Source organism: Camelus bactrianus, chromosome 7 (genome assembly GCF_048773025.1).
Source record: "Camelus bactrianus isolate YW-2024 breed Bactrian camel chromosome 7, ASM4877302v1, whole genome shotgun sequence".
Lineage (NCBI taxonomy): Eukaryota > Metazoa > Chordata > Mammalia > Artiodactyla > Camelidae > Camelus > Camelus bactrianus.
In genome coordinates this window covers 74,323,330-74,350,129 of record NC_133545.1, presented here as the reverse complement: position 1 = coordinate 74,350,129, position 26,800 = coordinate 74,323,330, and the positions used below count along the sequence as shown (strand labels likewise).

Below are 26,800 nucleotides of genomic sequence, written 5' to 3'. Positions count from 1 at the left end.
TCTCTGTGGGCTTCTCACTGTCTGGAAGCTGTAACCCAGAGCCCACAGAGCCTGGCGGGATGCTGGCTGGCTTCCTCCTTGCCTGGCTCACAGCTCAGCTCCCTGGGCCCCAGTGACAGGTGGCCATGCAGGACCAAGGCTCTGGCATTACCTCTTCCTACTTCCAGGTTGTTTTGCAAAACCATTACTTCCCTCTTGCTCCCCACATTTTATCTCCTCCTAACCCCTTAGTTCCCTCTTTTGTCATGGCACCCAAACACCCGCCCACATGAAGATGCAGACACTTCACTCTTGCTGTGGGGGCTGGAGCAGGACAGGTATAGGCTGGAAAAGCTGAACTGAAATTTAATTAGTTTTCCATAGAAACCACATTATAAAAGTTGTTAAATTCTCTTCTGCTGAAGAGGATGGACTATATTTCCAGTCCTTGTGAGTAAATTATCATTTGTGTTCTGGCTGGAACCCTAACTACCTTGTCCATCTCCTTTCTGGGGGAAACCGGGCACTGTCGCCCAAGCCAATGCCTCACAATTCCAAAGTTCAAAACTCTCATTAAGGACATCAGATAACTTCAGGTTTACAAAGTATATACAAGGAAATTGAATTGTAAGAAATAAGTCCAGCTGCTGGTAAGGCTGGAGCTGCTGCTAGCTTGCAGCTCAAGTGAGTGATTTCTAAAAGACAATGGAGATCCCAGCAAGTCCAATTTCTATGCCAGATGCTTAACTCTTTCCCCAAGAAAAAGCCAAAGCCATAGAATATAATTAGATTTGTATGAGTCTCCCCCGCCTCCACAGTGCCATTCACATCCAGCTGTAGCCAGGCACTGAAGTTATGATCAGAAATCTGTAAATTAATTTATGTCCATAATTTTAGAGAGTTTTTCTCCCTAGATTCCTAGTAAAGTGTCATTAGAAAACTTACCATCTTTTCTTGGTTCACTAAGAAAGAAAAAGTTTTCCTTCAATCAGGTCATGAGAATTCAAGAGTCTGAGAAACTTATTTACAAAACAGAAACAGACTCACACACAAAGAAAACAAATTTATGGTTACCAGGGGGGGAAGGGGGAGGGCGGAGGGATAAATTGGGAGTTCGGGATTTGCAGATACTAACTACTATATACAAAAATAGATAAACAGCAAAGTTCTACTATATAGCACAGGGAACTATATTCAATATCTTGTAATAGCCTATAACAAAAAAAGAATATGAAAAGGAATATATATGTATAAGTGAATCACTATGCTATACACGAGAAATTAACTCAACATTGCAAGCTGACTATACTTTAATTTTTAAAAGGAAGCCAAGAAAGCCAGGGTTGCTGGGGCAGTTGAAGGGAGGACCCATTCTTTTCCTTATTATTGTCCCCACCTCTGGAAGTCATGATCGTTCTGCAAAGTCAAGTGCAAATACCACATTCCCATCCAACTTCATCCCTTCTGTCGCCTCCCACCAGCCTGATCTAGACACAAGTGGTAGCACTTGTCCCAGTATTCCAGCTACATGTTTACACCCGTTCTCCTTTGCTAGATTGTGAGCTCCATTTGCCTCTAGTACCTAGTACAATACTTGGCCCCAAAATGCCACTGAACTGAACTGAACCTCAGGATGGAAGATCAGGGAGCAGTGTGGACATGGCCCCCACAGGAGCTACTGAGGGCACTGAAGGGGTACACTTCTCATGATGCGAATCTCTGTTTTTATGGGACCCAGCACACAAGAGTCAGAGGTCCAGCTGCTACAGGATGCCAAACGTTTCACCGAGCAAATACAACAGCAGCAGTTTCACCTGCAGCAAGCTGACAATTTTCCAGAGGCCTTCACCACCGAGGTCTCCAAAATGAGAGAACAGCTTCTCAAGTACCAAAATGAATACAATGCGGCGAAGGAAAGAGAGTTCCACAATCAGTACAGATTGGACAGGTAAGTACGCGCTTCCCTCAAGCTCACTGAGGACAGGTATGGCAAAGCTGTTTCCACATAAGCAAAGTCAGAAAAATTAGATTAAATGAAGAAGGGATTTTAGGTGCAAAGAGTGTGAGACAGCAGTGGTAGGAGGACGACAAGCCTCATTCTTTCCTTGATCCCCTAGAACAGACTGTCCCTGAACGAGAAGGTCACACACCTCTTAGGGAAAAGCTCAGGTGACAGGGAGATGCTCTCAGGGAAAGATCTTTGTAGTGTTTTCTGTATCTCAGGAAAGCCATAAACATCAGGAGCTGCAGCCAAAGAACACGCTCCACAGAACAAGGACCGGGCACACACTCTCGCCCTCTCCCGCCCTAATGGCGGTCCCTTGTCCTTCTGCGGTACCAGGTCACCTGTCTGCATGGCGGGTGCCCCACGTGCAAACAAGCCCCCTGTGCGCTGAGGGTCACATCTGGTTCACTCTACTCCTCTGATGCAGGAATGGGGGCCACATGTTCGACCCTGTTCTCTCAGTACTAAACTACTCCTTAGGATCAAGGAAGAAAGTGATAATCCTTTTGGAAGACACATTCACCTTACCCAAACCTGGAGGATGTCATTCAGTGAACTGAAGCAAAAGTGTATTGCTTGAAGGGACAAATATTATTTCTACAATCTCCTCTAACATTCCTCCTGTGAGCAGCAAGTCAGTGGCAGAGTTTGTTCAGCAAAGCACACTATTTAGATTGAATTTCCAAATGACTGCAATCCAGGTTTTGTGCTATGTGCTGTGCCTGGGTACTGGAGAGGAAGCCAAACCATGTCTCCTAGAATTTGTTACCATTTAAGGTGGCAGAACCTTCTCTGGCTATTTTTAAGAGTAGGTAGATTTCCCACAGAGTCAATGTAACTCAGTCCTGCTGAGAGATAAACGAATGACTTGAGCGACTTTGTAAAACCTTGCCAGCCCTGGTTTTGAATCCTTTCTTTGGGGCCTGTTTTTTTCCAACTGGGGGATGAAGAAGGCTAGCTTCATCAGGAAAATTATATTCCAGGGGAAAAAGTCTGAGTTCTTCTTTGTCTCTCAATCTAAACTTGTTTCAAGCTGACCAGTGAGATCTACAAAAAAGAAGCCCAGCTATTTCTGTGCTCTGTAAGCACGCTTTCAGTTGAGAAAATAATGAAATCAAAACAATTGGCGGTTGTTCATTAGTATTGAAAATGTGAATGCTTGACATTTCCAGGAAAGGCTAAGTGGAACATAAGTCAGTTGATATTTAAATTGTTTAAAATTTCCAAGTATTCCTGCCAAAGGGGGAAAAAACCAACTAGAACTCTTGCCTTTTAGGTACAGACAGGCAAATTGTTCACTGAGTTGCTTGGGATGGGCAGGGGGTGGCGTACATAGTGACCTACAGTCAACAAGAACATTCAAAATGCACATTTGCAAAAAAGTTTACTGTGTGTTGTTTTTAGGTTTGGTAACACATGATTCCGTAGTTTAAGCAGACTCCCTTGCATTCTCAAATATTAGCAGCTCAAGAATTAATCTTATTTTCATAAAAATAATAGTGATACCCAAAGAAATACCAGGAACGAATTACAGGCTGTGCATTTCACTGGCTTAATGTACTCAGTATTACATGGTACAGAAAACAAAGTCACTCAGCATTCCCTCCCCAGGAAACAAGTAGACATTCCCATCCCCACATAACAAATAAAGAAGCTTAGCCAGTGAGGGAAAACTATTCATCCAAACATACAGATATTTTTCGGATCAGCACAACAAACTCTCCTTTTATTCAGGGCCGGAATAACAGAAGCCCAGATAACCAGCACTCCTCCGCCCCAACATCTTTAGGAAGTTCTGAATCATCGGCAACTACTAAGAACAATACGTTGTTCAAATACTCTAGAGAAAGGATTTTCCTCTATAATTTGGTTGATTTTCTTCTGTTTTCACATAAAATAAACTCTTTAGTAAATGTTAGTGATGAGTATAATTACATGGTTGGTTAATAATGAAATCTGTTACGGTAATTTCTAGTTTGAGGTGAATATTCATCCATGATCTCTTGGTAAATATGCAGTTCAGGAAAGAATATGTGACCTACTTAAATAAGTAAGTGCATTACAGATAATGAAGTGATTAAATAAATACTGTTGAGAACTTATTTTTGAAACAAAGTAGAAGTCACCATCTTTCCAAAAACCTTCCCTGTAAACAATTTTTAATATTCTTTTCAAGCTTTTCTTTGCCTTCACTTTGTTACCCTTTGGGGCATCTCTGTTTTCTATTAATTCCTAAGATCTGGACAGCAAATCAGCTGTGTCTCTCATGAGTCTCTGATGTATTCTGACAAGTCTCTGGCAGCTGGGGAAACAGGGTCATGGTCAGTCAGAGCCGTCTGTCTGTCGTGGGTGTGGACTTGGGGGGGGGGGACATGTGGCTGCACACATGCAGGACTGTCCCAACATGAGTGTGGCCTTAGTGACTGTTTCTTCTGCCACAGCTGGTTCACTGTTGGTGTCACTCAGGCACCAGCAGTCGTTTTCCATTCTTAGTCCATTAGTGACAGTAAAATTGGAACCAAAAAACAAACAAAACAAACAAAACTGGTAAGAAGGAAATGGAGGGATTATTTCAGCAGTCTCTCTGAAATTCCAGAAATTTAGACCATGACAGGGGGGCACACAGGGCATCAGGACTAGTAGTAAGGAAAACTCAGCTGGAATGCATTTTATCTTCTAAACATTAAAAAAAAAACAAAAAAAACTTTGCTGCTCACCCTGGGGCAACCAAGAACAGCACAAGCTTCCAACAGGCTCTGCAGCATGTCGTCCTCCTAACTGAAAGAGAAGCACCTGAGATACACATTTAAAAGGCAGATCCAACCCTAAAACTAACAATTCCAACTTCTGTCCAAGCCTCCTCTACCCCACCCTCCACCAAGGCAGCATTTGAATTGTTTTCAAGCTTCCTATGTGATTCTGATTCACAGCAGCGCTTGAGAACTGTTGGTCCTAAAAGTGGTTCTCAGCCCTGACTGTGTGCTTCCACACTCCCAGTGACAGGAACTCACAGCCTCCCACAACAGCCTATCCGGGCTCTGGACAGCTTGACTCTCAGATAGTTATTGCTTGTGTGGGTTCAGAAATCTACCTTCTTACAACTTCACCTGGTCAGGCTGGCTCGACTCCTGAGAGTGAACCATGCCTCTTGCACTGGGCAGCGCACAGGGCTTCCTGCATTGCCTCTCCACCTACAAGTCCTTAAAACCTACATCCTTTGGTGATCTGCTTCAGTTAGGACACTTGCTACAGAAAACAAATGAATCCTGAGGAGCTTTCACACTGAAGCACCCCTTAGTCAGGAAAGCTAAAAATGGCAGATTTAAATTTTAATGTCAGTTTAAGAGGTTAGGGGTTTATATGTATCGAAGAGGCACACACACACACACAAAACCTTTTTTTTATCCCAGTAATGCCATGCAAAAATGAGAATCCAAAAGGAGAAAAAAAGACATAATGCATAAAAATGTTTATTACATTATTATTTATAAAAGTGAAAAATCAAAAGAAATCTAAATTTAAAAAAAAAGATAGTGGGATTTTTCAATCATAATGTATTCCAGAGGCAGCTTGATACTGAAAAGCTTCCTGGAGTCAGATAATCTGAGCTGGGTTTGAAAGTCAGTTCAGCCTTGACCGGTGACGTTGGAAGAGGTGCCTGTCACCTCATATCTTTATTTGTACAGTGAAGATAACAATACCTCGTTAGCAAGATTTTAAGTTTAGAAATGATGTGTGTAAAGTACCTGGCATACAGTAGGCTCAGTAGACAGTAGACAATATTTAGGATTATTTTCTTATGGTACATCCACCCACTAGAAAACCTTGGAACTAGTTATTTAACAATTGATTATGAAGTCTGTTTTGCAACTTGGGAAACTATTTTAATTACATGTTAGGTAAAAATGGGCTGAATCATATATACACATTTAATATAATTTCATTAAAATATACAAGGAAAAGGAAAGTGATCACACGTGGTGTGGTAAGGGTGAGATTATGAATGATGTATTTCTCTATATGTAAAAGCATACATCTTTCAAAGGGAAAAAGTCCATCAGTGTTTCTTAATAAAAATGAGAAAAATGCATGATAGAAATGTAATTAGTTAAAAATGTCCTAAAGAATTAGCCACTTTATGTTTGCTTAAACTATCATTTTATATTTATTTAAAGGAAAGTCTTATCTTGTGGGAGAGTTTCATGTCACCATTTTGAAACTCAGACATGCAGGTGGCAACCAGAGATAGCAGCACACTACCACCCCCTGGTGGCAACACTGCTGAGGTGTAAGATAACCAACTTGGAAGTAAAATAGGAATTTATACACATGCTCTAAAAGCAAAGGCCTAAGTATTCAAAGTTCTGAAAAATTCAGCTTCAGCTTCTGGGCCACACAGCTAACCTATATGAAATTCCATGTGGCACATACTTATTACACTAAACTTAGTTTACATTATTGCAAAATAAAATTCATAAAAATAAACCTGGTGTGCATGCAACTTTAGTGCCATGTTTAGTGGGATGGGATCTGCTTATTTGATGGAACCAGTAGAGGCTGTTGCAGTAATCCAGACATGTACGAGTTTATTGCAAATAATATAAAGCAAAAGCCCAGAGCCTGCCTGTAAGAAGCCTGAGTCTAGGAGGGAGGTCATGTGATGAGAGAACTGCCCTGATGGGGGTGTGTGCAGGGTTACTGGAGGACCTGGGAGGGCGCCCCTCCGGGGGCCTGTGGGAGTCGGTGAAGCCACCATAAAGAACAGCCCTCAGGCTGGGAAACTAGCAGGGAAAGTTCATTCTGAGGAGAGAAAATGCAAAGTTTTTACTGCAGAAATAGCTTACTTTTTTGTTCCTTGTCAAACTTGATTTCTTTTATCTTGCAGCTTAATGGAAGAAAAAAGCCTCATAATAAAGGAATTTGAGAAGATACCTAAGCCAGGAGTAAGTCTGAGATGATCTAGACTTTGTTAAATACAGCTGGATTCAAATATTCCTTTTTATAAATATTAATGTTTATCACAACAATCATACCCTGAAACTTTGGAAAGAGCCAGAATGTCTTAAGTATGGATGATGGTGCTGACAGGAAGATCTGCATAACTTCTGCAGTAAACCAAAGTGGAGCCTATTACAGGATTTAGCTATTTGGCATCTAATTTATGTTGTGTTTGGTTGGACAATATCTGCTTTGTTTTCAGGAGAAAAGAGGATTCTGTGGTTGGCACTTAAAAACATTATTTTTGTTATAGCCATTACTCTCATAGCTTCCCGAACGTCTCAAGCTTTTTACAAGAAATTTTTATAAAAATGGATCACTTATTGATTCCTGCAGAACAAACTACCCCAAAACATAATGGCTTAAAACAACAGCCATTTTTTTACTTTCCACAGTTTTGATATCATAGGTCTGAGCTGGCTCAGTTGGGGCTGGATGGCCCACGATGGCTTTATTCATATGACAGCCAGTTGGTAGCTAGTTGGTCTAAAGTCACATGTCACTAGTTAGTCTAATGATGGTGGAAGGGTTTCCAGCCTCAAGAAAGAGATGAACAGTCTCAAGAGACGGCAATCCCCAGCACAAGCACTTTTCCAGCCTCTGCTTAAACCACTGCTGGTAACATCTCACTGGTCAAAGCAAGTCACACGGCCACATCCAGAATCAAGGGGGAAAGATACAGGCCCTACCTCTTAATGGGAAGAATGACAAAGACACGTTGCAAAGAGGCACGCATACAGAAAGAGGAGGAATTTATGTCCCTTTTTTTTTTTGCAATCTATCATAGACAGTAAACAGAAGGATCATCACACTTTGCATTGCTTTCACCTCTTGAATGGTTGTATTTCAAAAGTATGTTGGGGGTGGCTTAATTCCAAGGCACCAAAACCTTAGTATAGAGTAAGATACTATTACATATATGAATATGAATATATATAATATATGCCTATTACATACCACTATGTAAGTATTCCTCATCGTCGTTTACAACCTGACAAACGTTACATCGTCTACAGATTCTATGGGGAAAGCTTATTAGTTCCAGATCACAGGATCACCAGTTTTAAGCCTCTTGCAGCAGCAGTGGAGGAGAGTAGTACGCAGAAGGACCCGAGCAGGCTCAGTGGATCCCTCACTTAGTTGCTAGTCGTGTGTAGACTTTCTGAGTGTAAGAAGGCTTCTCTGTCGTAAATCAAACACTTCCCAGATACTGAGTCACGAGAAACAAAGACCTGCTAGGAATCTGGGGTGGAGGACATCTGGGGAGAGTGCATAAGTTAGAGATGTAGTATTAATAAGAAAGGGGGAATTAAGGAGTGCCAAGAATGAGATATTCCAAATATGAAAGAACTCCCTAATTTTTAATTCCTATGTGTGACTCAGGTTAACCATAAACTGGATAGATTATTTGCATCTGATTTTGTCAAATCACAAAGCTCCTACAAAAAAGCCTGGAAATTTTTACTAATGCTTTTTGGTACGAGATCAATATTAACACAGAGAAGGGAAACACTTAAAATGTAGGAGATAGAAAAGAGCATTAGTTTAAAAATCAGAGTTCAAATCTAATGTAAAATGTTTAACACATGCAGTATCGTTGTTATGCCTTTATTGAAGAGGTCAGAAATCCTAAGTTGCATTTAACTTTGAAAGAAATCATTCATGAGGTTCAAAACAAATATAATCAAAATGGTGAGTAAAATTACTTCTAATGTGATTTTTAGGCAGATAGATGTTTGCTCAGATGCTGGGTAACCGGATAATTTTCATTACTTTTAAAAGGAAATGGAGAAGAAGATGAGAATATTGAGGGAAAGCACTGAAGAATTACGTAAGGAAACAATGCAGAAGAAATTAGAAATTAAAAATTTACGGGAAGATTTGACATCAAAACAAAAGCAATTACTAAAGGAGAAGAAGGAACTGGAAGAACTACTGGAGTATCAGGTCACCTTAAAGGTGTGCTTCCAGTTCATAAATATTTAAACACTGTGCCTGCATGAACATAAAAATGCACGAGTATCCGGACTGACTGCATAGGTTTGACAAAGTCCAAACCATACAAACTGAAATGTTCTGCGTTGCAATTGGTCCTATCAGACTAAACCTGGGCTCTGGGAATTCACGAAAGACTTTTGAGTGTTTGCTGGCATCAGTCTAAGTCGAAGCCCTGATCCAGGGAAAAGGTCTCTCTCAAACTTGCCAAGCATTTTTCCTTATTAGAAATGAGTGTTACAAACACAATCACTGCCAATGGGGAGAGGCAGGTAGCAGGGGGTGGGATGATGGGCTGTTAGAGCCCCACTTCACTAGTCATTGGTCACAGCCTGCTCCCCTCCTCCTCCCACCACCCAGTCCCCGACAAGGCCCCTCCACCCAGCCAGTGGTGATCCTGTGAGAACAAGCATGAGCTGTTGGCAGCCTCTGAGGGACGGGCGCCTCCATAGAGGAAGTCTGGGCAGAGCACCCAGAGCATCTGCTATACTCAGCTCCCCTTTCAAATGGTAACAACCATAACTATCTTGTTAAGTTCATTATGAGTATTAAATGGAATAATTAAAGCATGCTGCATAGTACAGGACAGATAGTAAGAATTCTACACCTTGTAGTTCTTTCCTCTCTCGCATTTAATTTGCTTAACTGCTTTTGGTCCAAGATTACATAATTTAACATGGTTCCATTTCTCTACTAGGATGAAGTGGTCCACCATCAAGCTATTCCTGTACAAATTGGAAAAGAGATAGAAAAAACAACACGCAAAAAAGTGTATGGCTTAATATTTTTTTAGCCCGCCCAGCCCACTCTCCCCCAAGTTATGTGTGCATGCTAAAACAAGAATATTAACCACTGAACACATCAAATTACCATTGTAATTTTAGAAACATCTGAATTTAGCCCTGTCTAGGTTGTGTGTATCAAGTTCTTTAAAAGAATATAGTGTAGCATATTACTATTACTCATCACACTTATTTGTGTCTTAATTTGGGGACAATATTCTCATTTTATATTTTATAAATACATGTTAATTTATATATAAATAATTTGTAAATATAATTTATAAAATATATCTTTATGGAGAATGCCAGTAGACTTTAACAGAGCTGATACACAGCTCTGTATGACCCCCATACAGGGGTCAATTATTTGAACCATGTAGAATTTCATGGTCTAGATATACGTCACCCAGTCAGATGCCTAAAGCCCCCATGACGGTTAACTCTTCACTTGACACCCAGTCACATGTGTAAGACCCCCAAACACTCAGAGTAGATTTGGAGGCAGAAGTGACTGAGGAAATTCTCGAGGTTTAGAGGAACCAAAAAAGATAAAGATACGTGAAGATGAAAATCTGGAAAAGTACTATGTTTGCACTGATGATTGATCTTAAAAGAAGAGGGGAAAAAGAAGCAGGCACTAGTAATGGTTGTAAAAGCCAAGCCCACCAGCACCAAACTGGAGAAATGTAGGTCACTTCAGGGAGGCTGGTCAGGATGAGGGTAGAATCCCAGGAGATGGTAGCAGTGGGCATCTGGGGAGAAAGTGGGGGGTTGGACAAATCCCTGCCCTTGGTGACACTCAGTCGAGATACCCTCTAAGTCCCACTCACCTGTGGTCTTCACCCCACTTCTGAGATCAATGAATTTGATGACTAGCTCTTCTGTTGCCTTGTCATGAAGTAAAAATTGGTAAAGACAGCCTGGGCTCAAAACTAGGTAAATGTGTGTGTGGATGTCATGTGCATGCAAATTATGTATCCCCCACAGAGAAATGGAAAAGAAAAAACTTATCTTGGAATGTGAACTCAAAGAGCTAAATGACTCCCTAAAGAAAGTTGAAACCAAAATTAATGCTATAATGGAAGAGAAGGAAGATGTAATAAAAGAAGTTGAAGGCAAACGAGCCTTACTTGAAATCAAAGAACGAGAATATAACCAACTGGTCAAGCTATTGGAATTAACCAGAGAGAATGAAGCAACTTCGCTAACTGAAAGGTTAGTTATATTTCTGTGTTTCTGTCATCTATATTTTTCTTTGATTTATATCTGAGGATTCAAAACATAAACTCAAACAGATTTATGGTGATTCAGTAAACATTTTCATAGAATTTTACATTGATTTTTACCACTAAGTACCATTAATTTACCATTACCATTGATAAAAAATATATATATTATTAAATAAAGTATTTTTCCCATCCTTTCTTCTTCATTGTCCTCTATTTCCTGTGACCAAATCTTAAGGACACAATTTGTTGTATTCTTAAAAGTTTCTGAAATGTGTCTCTGGAAAATTCTATCATTGGAGTGGGCTATAATTGAGAGGATTTTTTTTTTCCTACAAACGATGGTATGTCTGAGGTAAACATGATTTTTTTCCTAATGAGAGCAATTTTGTGGTATGAGTCCCTGGGAGAGTGTTAATTTCCATTTTAAAATAAGATTTCAGGGAAACTAGGACTCTCTGCCAATTTACTCTTCCACTTGGGTTTTTTTTTTTTTTTTTTTATGACTGACTCTGACAACTTGCAAACAAAATTGCTTTTGGAATTACTTAAAATTTGATTCTAACGAGAATAGTTCTGTGTGTATCTACTGAGCATGTTGTCTTGAAAAGCATAAAGGGCGAGTGACAACAAATCACTTTCATATTCTCTTTTTACCTGCAACAGAGGGATCTTGGATCTCAATTTACGTAACTGTCTCATTGACAAGCAGAACTACCATGACGAACTTTCTCGTAAGCAAAGAGAGAAAGAACGAGATCTTCGAAATTTAAAAAAGATGGAGCTACTCTTGAAAGTGTCGTGGGACGCACTCACTCAAACTCAAGCCCTGCACCAAAGGCTCCTGTTAGAGGTGGGTGCTGAACGCCACTATCTGATTTGTAAGCTCAGTGCCGTCATTCTGAAGTAAAAATATTTCAAGAAGTTGTTTTTTGCCATCAACTGAGAAAGAGGGGAAGAAAAATAACAAGAGAAGAGGTAACTTTAAAATGCATCAAACCTGTTATACAGGCTCCGTCTTACAGTATGTCTCCATCTTTTTGCTAGCCCAAGATTAGAGAAACATCTTGTTTGGATCAGGCATCAGCCTGGCCAAGGGAAACCGTTTAGGCCAGCCAGTTCTGGAAGAGCTAAAAGGTTCACTACAGGGAAGGACCAAATGGACCACTGTCTTTACCATTTGAAAGTGTCAGATCCAAAATCGTGTCATTGTAGACTCCAGCAGTCAGAGACAAGGTCAGATCATGTAAATATACACGGACAGTCAGCCTGTACCTCCAACTAGCCAAGAGCCATCAGAACCTGGTGTCAAGCTACCTGACTAATTCTGTGCAGTATCAGAGGTGTACTACAGTCAGAGAACGCTCAAGATAGCTGTTACCTTCCTACCACCTCTGTGCTCCCAAGTGGAAGGGTTTGGTCCTGTTGCCTCTGATTCTCTCCTCTCTCAGGTGGCACTGCCTGTGCTAGTGGACCAAGCACTGCTCAAAGTCAGTGGACCCTTGAGAGGGCTGCATCCTCGTGCCCATGCCTTGGCAAGCACTTCCTTTGGTGAAAAAGGGATCAATCTCTGAGATGAAGCAGCTTGGGGTGCAGAAACCATACCTGTTCTCTCCAGGACTGTCATGCTCCATGACTTTATGGAGGTTCATGACCTTAGAATTTAAACAGGGGTTGCCAGATGTGGTAGACACCTCTCATCCTAATAGGCCGAATTCTCCTCTCTTTCTGGGCATCTGGAAGGTTTATATTCCTTGCATCCTTTGTCACTGGGCAGGGTCATATGTCTAGTTCTGGCCAGTGGACTGTGGGCAGAAGCAACACATGTCCCTTCCAGCCTAGAGCATCTAATTACCAGCTTGAGACCCTCTAGCTCTTTTCCCCATCCTGGGCCCACTGTGGAAGGACATGATGACATGGAAGTGCTGTAAAATGGGAGCAGCCAGGAAAGCTGAGCCAACAGGGGTCCTGGAGAATCACCTTGACTGACCACAGGCTTTGTCAAAGCAAGAAATAAGCTTTCATGCTGTTGAGTCATGACAGTTGGGGTTGTTTCTGACACATAACCTAACCTACCCTGACTGGAAGACCAGTCTTTAGCAAGATGTGCAAGTAATTGGTTGGGGTTAGGAGTGTATAAATGAGTAGGTCCTGGTCTTCCGTCAGATGTTACTTCACGGACTTTCCCCCACCTCATCACAGTGGGGTGAAGTATGCTTTTTACGTGTTTGCAAAACAAAGAGGTACTTATTATTATCAAATAAAAGAATGGTATGTATGTTTCTCATCTACGTCTAACAGTTTTACTAATATTGCTGCAAGTAGATTGATTCTTTTATTACTATGAAATATCTTTAACTCCAGAAATGCTTTTTTCCATAAAAATTCACCTTATCTGATATTAGTAAAATATCAGTTACACTAGTTGTGTTGTTGTTGTTAGATTTTGCATGGTGTTTCCTTTTCCATCCATTTACTTTCATCCTTTCTGTGTCCTTAATCTAGGTGTGTCTTTCATATGCAGCACATACTTTTTAATATCTGGTCTGAAAATTTCTGCCTTTTAGTTCTCATGTTTACTCCAGAAACATTTAATGTAACTATGGATACACTTGGGCTTATGTCCCTGGTATTACTCTTGCTTTTCCTTTGTCCCATCTATTTTGTGTCCCACTTTCTCTATCTTTTCTTCTTTCAGACTGATCAAAAAGATGAACTGTTCTATTTGTATTTTCCACTGTCCTATTTTCCCCATTTTTGATATGTGTTAGTTTTGCATTCTCCTTCCATTCTCTGAGTGGTTACCCTGAAGATTACGCCATTCATCCTTGACTTATCAGAGTCCAGTCAGAGAAAGACCAATATCATATGATACCATTTATATGTGGAATCTGAAAAATGATACAGATGAACTTATTTACAAAATAGAAGCAGACTCACAGACATAGAAAACGAACTTATGGTTACCAAACGGGAAAGGTGGAGAGGGATGAATTAGGAGTATAGGATTAACAGAGACACACCATTATATATAGAAGAAACAAAAAGGATTTACTGGATAGCACAGGGAACTATAGTTGATATCTTATAATAACCTATAATGGGAAAGAATCTGAAGTTCCACTCTTGAAACTAATGCAATATTGCAAGTCAACTATAGTTAAATTTAAAGACAAGAAATTAGACAATGAATATACAACCTTTATTACCTTCCCCGGCAAAAAGCAAATGGACAGTACACATTAATTCTTAGTAATAACAGTGCTAACTACTTGTGACACACAGCTACTGGGAATGTGGAAACAAATCAGCCTGTTTGAGAAGCTACAATTAGAAACAAGGAGCCCTCTTGAACCCCGTTTTATGCCTTCACTTGAAAGCTCGCCTCAGTAGCTCTCACTGCTGAGAAAGTTCCAAGCATGGTTGAGGCTGCCTCACTGGCCAGGAACCTCCATCCACTGGGAGAAGACCCGTGTCAATAGGAAGAAACTTAAGATTGTGGGGAGTAGGCAGTAGTGCTCAGTGTCTGGACGCAATTCCAGACTGAGAAGATAATCCTGCTAATTTGCTCCCAATGCAAAGCACACAGGAGCAAGTATTTAATGCAAAGTGGAAATGACTGCACCCCAAGTCCAGGATTCTGCAGCTGCCAGGAACACCAAACTCAAAAACAAAGTTGCTTTGGAAGAAGTAGCCCAGCCTTACTTGCTCTGCTACCTTACTCTGCTTTGATGAATGCTCTGGGCTCTTTGGCTCAGAACAGCTGAGGGGCTAGCATTCCTCTCAAGGCAACTGATTTGCATATCATTTTGGAAAGTTTAAGAGTGTTCACAAAATAAAATTAAATAGTGAAACAGTGCCTACCTCAAAAAAAACAAAAAAGGTGCCACATAAGATAATGGCTTAAATGACTAAAAAAAAAATGTTAGTGGCAAAAATTTTTTTGGTCAGTGAATGTAGTCTGGAAATGTATTCATGTGTAACTAATAAAAGAAAAATCAGAAGGGAGGAAAAAAGAATGACAGATGACTGGAAGGGGCAATTTAACTTGCTGTTCAGGGATCAGACCAGGGGCATGTAGATTCCAAACCAAATGGATAAATAATCTCTATTCCTCAAAATATCATCTAAGGAGCAACATACATACACATCCTAAACTGAACTGAGTCTGTAATTATAATCTCCTCTCTGTTTGGCCTATCACTTTGACATTACTTTGTCTTCATTATAGTTTTTCCTTTCAAAGAAATGCAAACAAGATTCTTAGCTTTTAATCAAGAAAAAGTCTTAAGTGCCACATTATTTATATTATTAAAGTAGAGTGAGTTCTGTTTGTTTCCATATGTTGAAATACAGTTGGTCAAGTTGTATCAAGAAATATGTATGATTCTGATTTTTTAAAAAAGAAGAAGAAAGTGGTCCTGCCACAGGGAGAGAATCTTTGCTTGGATTAGGCAAAACATGACAAATTAGAATGTGGAAGAATACTTAATCAAAGACATCACACTCAGGAAATCATAGTACCCATACAGTACACCTCTGCATTTAATCGTGGCTTCTACTGACTTCCATTTGGCACTAAAGAAAAATAAAACCCCATATCTACACTTTGATACAGTCCCCTCAGGGACACTGGGGGTTTTACTCTGACACTCACCATCATGTTTAAGGGCTGGGGTATTGTGACTCTTTCTAAACATAAAACCATGTCCAAGAGGGTGACAACAACAACAGAATCCTCTAACCAAGGAAATATGGCACTTCCTGTATAGCACAAGTCAAGCAGAGTTCCGTGCAGGCATCAGTCCCGAGGGAGCAGAACGCCATGCACCACTTACCAGTTCCCAGCAGGAGGCCCGTTGCATCTTGGAATTAGAGTCACCAAGGAAAGCACAACACAGTGAAGCACTGGATGGAACAACACTTCACCTACGTAAGGAAGAGACAGAGCAAGATCAGCTTCAATGGTGGACATTGGTACCCCGTGGCCACCAGTCTCTCCTGGCGGCCACTCAGGGTGATCAGGCAGCGCTCACAAATGTCATACCACAGTGGAAGGAATCTTGACCCCTTTCTTGTAGAGTCTGAAATACTGAAAGTCATGCCTGAGGGCCAGTGACACACAAGCTCAAGCAGAACAAAGGAGTAGTCATGGTCCCTGAAACAGGGAAAGAAATACCCACACAAGGTGGTGAGACCAGCACCGGCTGATGAGGAAGTGTTTCCAGGCCCACAGGCCATTCTCACCCGGCCGAGCGGGGATGGAAAGACAGTCTAAGTGTGCTAATAACGCTGCTCCTTGATTTTTCAGTTTTAGACCTTTTTTACTTCTCACTCTAAAAGGTAAGGATTAAGCTATATCCCTGTTCAACACACACATTTCTTGTCCCTCCATACACTGAATAGTCCCATGCCACAATTTTAACAAGTTCAAATTTTGATATTTACATTATTACGAATACATAAAGGTTATTCACACCTGAGTCATATAATATTAGATAATTACCTTATCCTTTCTTACAAAATTTTGTGTTCCCAGAAATGTATAAACATCTGGCTTCTTATTTGTAGTTTTCTGTGTCATTATCAGTAGTTCAACCCCAAACTGTTCTGAAATTGTATAAATTTCCTCCCAGTACATTAAAACACCTTTGGTGGTCCATTCATTTAATCTTGAGGAAATCACTCCTGAGACTTGGCAGTGACCTCCAGCCAAAGACCACTAGAACACACTTGCAATCGAATGAGTTGAGTATATTACTCACTGCAGTCAGGGAGAACATATACCACAGGGAATAGTAGGGTATCTCAGCAGAGGGTATTAGAAAGGATATACAGGATTTGGGCTTGCATTATATGTTTGAGGGATGGTTTAAGAAATTGGGTCTTCACCCTAGATTTGGATGTTGTCAGAAAGTGAGGGTAATTCTTTGGTTGAGAAACTTAATAAATCTTAAGCTAGGAAAAATAAAGACTAGATCGAGGCTGAAGCTGTAACTGGTAAGGAAGACTGTGAGATGGGCATATGTGGTATTTTGTGGTTTGGACAATGGTCATGTTTTTGTCTGTGATAAAGACAAATACAGAGCGGTCTTGTCTGATGGTGATGTTCTGTGAACTTGTGTTCAGTGGGAGAGCACCAAGGCCCAGCTGTACTCACAGACGTTAGAAGCTGCCTTTCCCTTCTCAGCCTTCTCATCTGTTACAAACTGGTCACATTCCTCTGTGTGTATCCTCCCCGGCTGTTTTCTTCAGAGGTGACTCCCTTTACCTCTCTCCTATGTTAGATCCCCTATGTCATGGGTCTCTTGTGTTTCTCTTTTGGCTCATTATCTTTTTGTGGGAGGAGCATGTCTTCCAGTAGCTTCCTGAGAAAAGGTGAATGAAAAATAATTTTTTAAGACCTGTTAGAAAATGCATGTCAGAACACCTTGCATGTCAGGAAATGTTTTATCCTCACACTAGCTTCACAGATAATAATTAACTGGATATGAAATTTTAATTGAAAATTATTTTCCCTCATAATGAAGACATTGATCAGGTGTCTTTTAGCTTCTGAAGTCACTACTTAGAAACTTGGTGTCATTTTGATACTTGAGCCTTTGTTTGAAACCAGTTTTTTTCTTCATGCTGGAAACTTGTAGGATTGTTTATTTGCCTCCAAAATTTTTAGATTTCACAATGAAGTTCCCACTTGTGGATCTTCTATTTTTAGCCATTGTGCTGGACACTTAGTGGGCTCTTTGTATTTAGAACCTTATGCTTTCAATTCTGAGACTTTGTCTTAAATAATTTCTCCAATTTTGTCCACTTTTATTTTCTTGTTATCTTTCTGGGACTCCTATTATCCAGATGTTGGACCTTCTAAAACAGTTTCTTAATTTTCTTGTCTTTTTTCTCTTATTTTCCATTCTTTTGGGGTCTTTTGGACTTGCTACAAAGGAGATTTCCTCAACTTTCCTTCCAATCCTATTTAATATTTCATTCTGCTATATTTGAAATTTTCTGTTTATTTTTTATAGTATCCTTATTCTTACTTCATATCTTCTCTCACTGAGGATAGTAATGATAATTTCTTCCTTTTTTTCTTCTCTCTGCATAGATTTTTGTTTTCTTCAAATTACATATTTCTGGGTTTTTTGATTGCGTGTGTGTTTGTGTGTTCTTACTTGTTTGTTTTTGTATCTTTCTTATTAGAAACTTCTCAAATTTCTGGTGATCCTTAGCTAGCTGCTTATATTCTAAGAGTGGGACACTATCAAGCTAACTGGATGCTGTACCTGATGATGAGGTTGCCACTATACACTGGTCTGGCTGGACACAAACATAAGGAATGGCCCTTGACCAAAGAGGAGATTGTGGTAGAATGCTCACAATTTGTTCATATTTTAACAAATAAATGCTATTTATATTAGGACACTTCTAGCTACTAAGTTCATAAAACAGCACTCATATAACATAAAACTAACAGAAAAAATGAAAATGTATTAAAATCCTCTTCCTTCACTGATTTCAAGAAAAATCTATGTTTTTGTCCTACTTCACTTTTAGGGACAGACTAACTTTCTCTTTGAACTTATGACTTATAATTAGCCCAGGCACAGTCCTACGCTGGCTGGCAGTAGTTGAAAATAACAGTGGGTCAGGCCAGTCACTCCCAGCCTGAATGAACATTTCAGACTAGCATGCAATCCAAAAAGGAAAGATAAAAGATAAGCACAAAGAGCTATGGCTAGCCTTCAGAGTTGTTTCCCCCTGGGGACAGTTGTTTGATTCTCTTATGGCCTTTGACCATAGAGACTCTTCCAGAAATTCAAGCCACAAACCTCATGAAAGTTTGAAATATTTGAGAAAAATATCAGAGCCTCAAAGAAACTGAGGTTTACTGATATCAAATAATAGGGATGTTTACAGCAACAGAATAATGTCTCATTTCTTAACTTTTATGAAAACTACTGATATCTGTTCATATACTGAAAATGTCAGGAAGAACAGACACCAAACTATTAACACTGACTCCTATTAACACTGACTCCTTTGAAGTAGCCTTTGAAGCAGAGGTAGGAAGCACAAGATATTTAATTTCTTATTTTACTTTTTTATTGTTTGTGTGGTTACAATAAACACACATGATTTTAAGTATGAAGTGTTACTCTCTAAAAATCAAAACAAAGAACTAAAATAAAGAAGCTTATAAAACCTGCTGATAAATGCAATTTGGGTAGCAAAACTAATGGCAAATTACTTTATCTCAATATTAGAGCATAATTAGGACTTTGATACTTGATCAATTTTTTCCCTGCCCCATTAATGGAAATTTCAGCCTAATTCCAATCTATTTCCCAGATTGATTTAGGAAGATATCCTTTCAAAAGGTATATCAATTGGGTTTACAACTTGGCTTCAAGAAGTAACAGAAACTTAATTACAGTAGCTTCACTAAATAGAGGGTTGTTTTATTTACATAATAAAAAGCCTAGAGGTAGGCACGCCAGGCAGTTTCACATAATGAAAAGTCCAGAATCCTCTTAGCCTTTTCTTCTCTGAGTCTAACTGCCTGGTTTTGCACATACATCACTGAGGCAAGGTATTTAAATGTCTTTGTTCCTCACTCACCTCATCTGTACAATTGGAGATAATATTATCTACCTTGTGGGGTTATTGCAAGTATTCAGTGAGACCATACATGTAAGTACTTAGACCTTTGCCTAACACATAGTCAGTGCTCCATAAATGTTAGTAGCTATCATTAGTAAGATTTTTTTTTTTCCAAATGAGTGAGAAATAGAATATTTGCAGGTGGTGAATTATAGATTTTTGGCAAGTCTTCATATTTTAACTCCATTTTCAAGGAGAAATTTATCATGACATTATAAAGAATATTTAGCATAAGAGGCAGTTCTTATAAGATTGAGAATCATAATTTGCCCACCAATTTCAAAAGGTTTGTGATGGGGTTGACTACATGACATCAAAGATTTCTTTCTTTTATAAAAAAACCTGTTTGGTTTTAAATTTTGATTTCCAGATTGAGGCTATCCCTAAAGATGATTCTACATTATCTGAGAGAAGGAGAGAACTCCACAAGGAAGTTGAAGTAGCTAAGAGGAATTTGACCCAACAGGTTAATATCAACTTTCACTTAAGCTTCTATCTAAGAGTGATTAATACGAAGTTATGTTCTTAACTGTGTTCCACGAAATCTCATTAATAGGAGAGTCATTAAAGAGAGTATGACCCTATTTAATGTGGGTCTGTTTGTTCATCTCAAAGTTCATCCCAAATGCACATTAAACTTGGAGGGAAAAAAGGATATGTTTAAACCAACAAAAATCATACAAATTCATGAGATTTTAAAGTGAAAAGGCTACTGATTTAAAAATTAACAATAAATGTTTTATGTTAACAACATCTAACTTCAGATTTTGTTTATTCAAGTCTCTTTCAAAGTATTTTAACACATGCTTTTATTTCTCTTTGAAAAGTTACTTGAAAATAATCTGATTAAGAAAAAGTTCTATCATGTTATACGTGTTATCATGTTTGCACATTCTTTTATAAGATAAAGAAAATACTTGGCACTAAGGCAGCAGGGTTACTTTATTTTGTGTTTTAATAAAATAAACTGCATAGAAAATTTTAAAAGTAGTCTGAGATACTGGCCTTACTGTGTTTCTTCAAATAAACACATTATAATACTTGTGTTTTTCAAAAGAAAATCCTATCAGAAGCTGAGTCGAAGTTAGTAGAACAGCAACTTGCAGAAGAAAACAAGCTTTTAAAGGAGCAAGAAAACATGCAAGAGCTGGTATTCAACCTCATCCGTATGACTCAAATCAAAATTGATGAGAAGGAGCAAAAGTCCAAGGATTTCCTGAAAGCTCAGGTAATGGCATTTTTCTAATCATCCATTAATTCCTACAGGAGCCCAGGGCAGCCTCACTTTAACACAATGTTCACTAGAAAGCTATGATTTTAAGTCTTGCCCAAGTGCCAGCGACCATACAGCTTCCCTACACAAGACTCAACCACACACTGAAAAACAGTCCCAGGATTCAATTAGCAACTCAACAGTGTAGAGGGAAAAAGAACTAGATCAATGGCCAGAAGCAGAGGATTTGAACAGATGGCAATTTCAGTGAGAATGGGGCGGGTACCTCCAGGGGACAGAGCTGGCCGCCCCACAGGCACAGGTGTCTGTGTTCTCCTGCGTCTCACATCCCAGTGTGATTGGCCCAGATCAACACAGGGGCCACAACTTGGGACCACTCTCCAAGCTCATCGAGCCAGCATCATTTACACCAATGGTAGGACCGTTACCTTTAGTACTGCTTCAGCCCATGACTTTTTCCTGGGTTCCCGACAAAGTACCAGAGATGACCCAGTGCAACATCCCCAAACAAAACCAGCAATGAAACCAATAGCAAAAACAACCCTCCTGTGATGGGGGTGGAATGAGCTGGAAGGCCAGGATGCCATCTTCAAGCAGTTCCATTTCAAAGACTTCAATAGGGCTTTTGGCTTCATGACAGAAATGCCCCTGCAGGCTGAGAAATCGGACCCCATCCTGAAGGGTTTAATGTGTACCATAAGTTTCACATCATCCTGAGCACCCACGAGTGTGCTGGCCTTTCAAAACATAACATAAACTGGGCTAGCTTCACTGAGCAAGTAGCAGGGTCCGTGACAAGAGACCCTGCCCTTCTTCTCTGAGTTCTTCAGGTCAAAGTGGGGGATGGAGCTGGGGTTGGGAATGGGGTTGGGACGCTCGGAGTTGTTACTGCTGCCAGAACTGCCAAATCGACCCTACTGCCTTCATTTAGGGGCAAGTCCTTGCCGTGGGAGGAGAGGCCAGCATCACTGCCAACACCAGGAACTTAGGCCGTCCTTCCCACACCGCTCTCTTCCTGTTCTCATGGTTCTGTTACGTGCACAATGATTTGAATAAGATCTTCCCTTTCTTTACGACTTCCCAGCAACAGTAATGATTTTCTTTCCCGGCCATGTCTTGCTCCCTTTGTAATTCGTATCCCAAGAAGCAGCCATGAGTGAAGCTGTGTCTAACATAAAGTCTTAACTTAGAAACCAGGACCCTCAAGTTATCCTCATCCTATGTAACAGAAACACATGCGCTCTTATGCCTCAAAAAAAACCGTGGTTTCACTTGGTGGGGGGGGAGGGGGGGAACAGTGAACAGTGCCCAGTGCAAGAGCAACTGCTGCCACCGTGACGGCGGCCTGAGCCTGACCCGCTGCGCCCCAAGGCCCGGGAGGATGGCGAGGGCTCCGCCTGGCCGCTCCGTGGGGTTTACTCCACGTGTCCCTGTGAGCGGGGCCTGACCTGTGAGGGGGACAAGACCACCGTGGGCTCCATAACTAACACCAACTTTGGCACGTGCCACGATGCCGGACACTCCAGCGAGCGAAAGTACTCGTCCAGCACCGCACCCGGCCCAGTGCGCCGAAGGGCACTCCTCCCACCCGGCCTCTCCCGGGCTGGCTGCTCCCTTCCCTTGACCAGCACCTCCGACTTCTAATTGGGTTCTTGGCAATTAAAGCCCCTCCTGCAAACCTTCCCAAAAATACCCCCCCTCCACAAAATCTAAAAGAAGTTTAGCGTGGTTGAGGCATTGGAAGATGGGGGAAAGCATGTCAAATAGTGAGCCAGAGCGCAGGACAGGTCAGGTGGTCAAGTTCACTTTATCCCTGTTGAGCAGTTTGGACCCTGGTCCCAGAAACTGCCGCAAAGCCCAGTAGAGTTCATGGGGTAGCTGGGTTCCAGTAAATAAAGGAAAGACAGTAGCCAAGGAGGAACAGAGAATGAGGGTGGCCTGAGGGAACAGGAGCAAAACGAGGAGAGGGAAGGGCAGAGGGCTTATTACAAGGAACATGGCCCTGTTTTATCTTTAAATTAACCTAAAACACTGATACATGTGTATCTCTGTGTGGCTCATCTGCATTAGCCAAACCTCATTATTAAATGAGCTAATTCAGTTCTTTAATTGATCTCAAAGTTTTTTCTCTTGAAATACGGAAGTCGATAAATGAAAAATATTGTCCTTAAGTATTTTTAGCCTTGGGAACCGTCTGTTAAACATTAGCTTTAACAAACTATAGTTTCTGTTGTCAGTCTTACTTATTTTCACCTCTCATCTACATCTCCAAGGAAAGACAAAAAGTGAAGGAGGAAAAAAATCAATGTTGCTATCACCCCCAGGATGGACGAGATATTTTTCTGTCTCTTTAATTCTTCATACACATAGTTACCTATATAATATCAGTTTCTTCCCAACTCCTCTTCTCACCGAGAACAACATAAAATTGCTACAGTCAACCTTGGCCCTGAGGCCTAGGTTCTTTTGAATCGCTCATGCAGTGTGAGTTTTGCTCTCATGAAAAGGCCGACAGAAACGATTTCCTCCGGTTTCTACTAACAAAATACTGTACTTCACCTTTGAATACGTTTCTCACCCTGGATGAAGGACCCAGTGTCTCTGTATTTAAGAACATAACTAGTGTCTTTAGCACTTGGTATATTTTGAGGACTTCAGAAATATAACTGCTATCTTTTTTAAATATTCGTGTGTAACCTGCGTAACGTCTCCCCGTGGCTGGTCTCTCAGCCCGGCACTTCATTGTGTGGTAGGAAAACACACCCACCACACAAAAGAATGGAAAAGCGTTTTAAAAAGCACGGCTTCAGTCTCTCACAAAATGCCACAGAGGCGTCAGTTCATAACATTTATGAAAACTAGACTACCACCCCCGTCCCTCATCTATCCGCCACAAATCTCTCGCTCACCCAGCCCAGCCGCCACAGTCATGGCTCGGCTCCTCAGAAGTTCCCTCAAGTTTTCCTCAGCCACCCTGGGCAGGCTCCTTCCTGTGCCTCCTCTCTTGCTCTTTCTCTTCTTTAAGTAACCTTTGGTCCTAGTCAGTGTGATTCAGGTCGGCTGGTCAGGCAGTTTTCGGCTCCTCCCCGCCCCTCCACGCGCTTCACAACCCAGCTGGCCGAGATTGACTTGATTGCCAGGAACGAGGTGAGCCTGGAAGTATCCATATGTTGCCATTGGTGGGCTCTGTTTTTTAATTTCACACGTAATTTTTATATTTCAGCAAAAATATACCAACATTGTTAAGGAGATCAAAGCCAAGGATCTTGAAATCAGGATACACAGGAAGAAAAAACGTGAAATTCATAGGAGGTAAAGAATCACGTGAGGATTTACCTAGTTAGGGGGAAGTAACAGATACTTCACATGCTTCAAAAAACACTTGTATTTTCACAGACTCAGAGAGTTTGCCAAGCTGTATGACACTATTCGAAACGAGAGAAACAAATTTATTAACTTACTTCACAAAGCTCACCAGAAAGTCAATGAAATAAAAGAAAGGCATAAAATGTCATTAAATGAACTGGAAATTTTAAGAAATAGTGCAGTTACTCAAGAAAGGTAAGCGTTATAATAACTACTGTCCTTTCAAAGCTTTCTCTTCTGAGTCACTGAATGATAAAATACCCTGGGGATGATGAAATAGAAAATAACAGTCTTTTACAAAGATAGAAAAGCCCTTGCTCACACACCTTGCTTTGCAGGCTTGCACTGAAAGCGAGAAGGCAATGAAATGTTTATTAATCAGCATCCCGTGGCCGTAGACGTATAGCAGCTAATGTGCTTGTGGGCAGAGTGGTTCAGAGTGGCTTTCTCCTTTAAGAACACTGTGATAGATTGATGCGTTTTCCATCAGTTTACGTGTATAACTGTAACAAAATCAAAGCGTGGATGTTACTATAAAAGAAGCTATAGAATCATAATACTTGGGAAGAGAAGGAAGTATGTGCTTCCTAAAGGATAAAGAGGGATGGAGTAAAATGTAGAGTTAAATAAAAATCATTAAAAAAAAAACAAAAAAACAAGTGGCTTTCTACACTCAAATCCCAACCCTGCCACTTACTTGCTGTGTGACCTTGGGCAAGCTGCTCTACGTCCCTGGCCTAACTTTTTTTTACCCCTAGAAATAGCTATAATTTTATAAGGACTTTTTATATTAAATGAATTAAACCATGTAAAAATAGCCCAAAGTATCTGGCAATTTTTTTTTAAATTTATTATTTACCCCGTGCCAAGACCTGGTGGGCTCTTCTCCCCACATTCCTGATCCACAGTCTCTACAACCTGAACTTCCTCTGGTGGCCTTGACTGCCCAGTCTCCTTTTATAAAGATATTACAAATGAGCTTTGTGTGTGGGGTAGTGAAGGCAGGTAGGGTGGGGGTAGAGGAGGGAGGGGATTGATATAAAAAGGCAAATCAAATTTCCTAATCAGGTTCTTATCCTACATAAAAGTAAAATATCACTTACAGAGGCCACGCAACCATCCAGCATTTATTGTGATGCTACACTGAGTGAGGCATCACCTTAGGCCCCGTGGACAGTCAGATATAATCACCTGTGTCCTCAAGAGAGCAGCATCTCCTGGGGACAACAGAGCAGTAAATGAATTACCATACTCTCTTGCTTTGATAAAATGGGGCAGCAGAGACACAAAGGAAAGATGTCCTAATCGAGATTAGGGGGAATCGGAGACCTGGCAGATTACAGAAATGCCTGTATCACACGATTAATATCATTTTTACTACTACTATTATCATTTCAAGGGACATATTAAATAAAGCAAGAGCTACTTTAATACTGCTCGTGTTTCAGAAGTCTTCATTATTTTTAAAGAAACTAAAGGAAATCACAATCTTACCCGTTTCCCCATTATTTTTAAAGAAAGCTACAAAATTCTATGCTGAAACATGCCAACAATGTTACCATCAGGGAGAGCATGCAAAACGATGTGTGCAAAATTGCAGCAAAACTTCAGGAAATGAAGGAGAAGAAGGAAGCCCAGCTGAGTAAAAATGACAGACTTGCCAATATGATCACAATGATTGAAGAGGAGATGGTACAGATTCGCAAAAAATATGAAAAGGCCATTCTGCAACGAAATGAAAGGTAAAACCAGGAATCTGATGTGATAACAAAGCACCCAGGGATCCTATTCAGAAATGTTGCCCGTTTTCCTGTCTAGACTTGACAGTGGGTAGTGAGGGGTGTTTGATACTCAGGTTTCATTAGCCTTTGCTGGAGAGGGAGTGGTATGTTTTGCCTGAAAATAAGAAAGTGTCCTCATAAGAGAATCGGGCAAGAGTAGGGTTTGGGAAGTTGCTCACTTTAATATCAAAGTTCTTCCTGAGGCTACCATTCAGTTTCAGGATAGCATCAAATTATTTCTGTATAATTGTCATAAATAAGTCTTTGGATCTTGTATCCACTTTGGGGACAGATTTGGTCTTATGATATTTATAAGTCATTCACCCAGTTCATTTTCTCAGCAAGTGCATAAGACCTTCAAGAATAGCATTGTTTCTCCCAGCTATAATTATATTATTAATCGATTACTACTGAACGGTTTTCCCAAGTTGCTTGTGCTCTGAGAAATCTGGCATGTGAGATCACAGAGCCCTGGAGTAATTACATCCGGTATCAGATTTTTTTGCATCAGACCTTGATTGTGTGCTGTTCCGTGTAAGTCTGTGTTCTGCGTTAAGTGCTGGGTCCTGAAAGTACAAAGAGGTGGTTAAAGCATTGCTCCTGGCTTCTGTCGTCAAGAGAATGGAGAAGCTCATGCGATGAGCCTAGCAAATGAGACAGAACACAGAGCTAAGATTAACCAAATACAACCCTGAGCACACGTTTCGAGGGAGGACAGAGAGAGAAAAAGATAGAAGCAATCAAAAATGAGCTCTGGGGTAACAGATATGTGCAGG

General features: G+C 40.5%; 1 protein-coding gene and 1 pseudogene across 2 annotated transcripts in view; both read left to right on the top strand.

Moving 5' to 3' along the window:
- CCDC146 (coiled-coil domain containing 146) overlaps positions 1-26,800 on the top strand; it is a 105,254-nt gene that overhangs the window by 67,405 nt on the left and 11,049 nt on the right. For both annotated transcript variants that reach the window (XM_010946655.3, XM_074367592.1), the window contains exons 4-14: positions 1,718-1,927; positions 6,870-6,927; positions 8,765-8,941; positions 9,675-9,748; positions 10,747-10,974; positions 11,652-11,838; positions 20,014-20,109; positions 20,701-20,871; positions 24,101-24,189; positions 24,274-24,438; positions 25,761-25,985. In XM_010946655.3, coding sequence (XP_010944957.2) covers positions 1,718-1,927; positions 6,870-6,927; positions 8,765-8,941; positions 9,675-9,748; positions 10,747-10,974; positions 11,652-11,838; positions 20,014-20,109; positions 20,701-20,871; positions 24,101-24,189; positions 24,274-24,438; positions 25,761-25,985 — 1,680 coding nt within the window. The remainder of the gene's footprint in view (positions 1-1,717; positions 1,928-6,869; positions 6,928-8,764; positions 8,942-9,674; positions 9,749-10,746; positions 10,975-11,651; positions 11,839-20,013; positions 20,110-20,700; positions 20,872-24,100; positions 24,190-24,273; positions 24,439-25,760; positions 25,986-26,800) is intronic.
- LOC141578184 (pterin-4-alpha-carbinolamine dehydratase pseudogene) lies at positions 20,886-22,420 on the top strand (annotated as a pseudogene).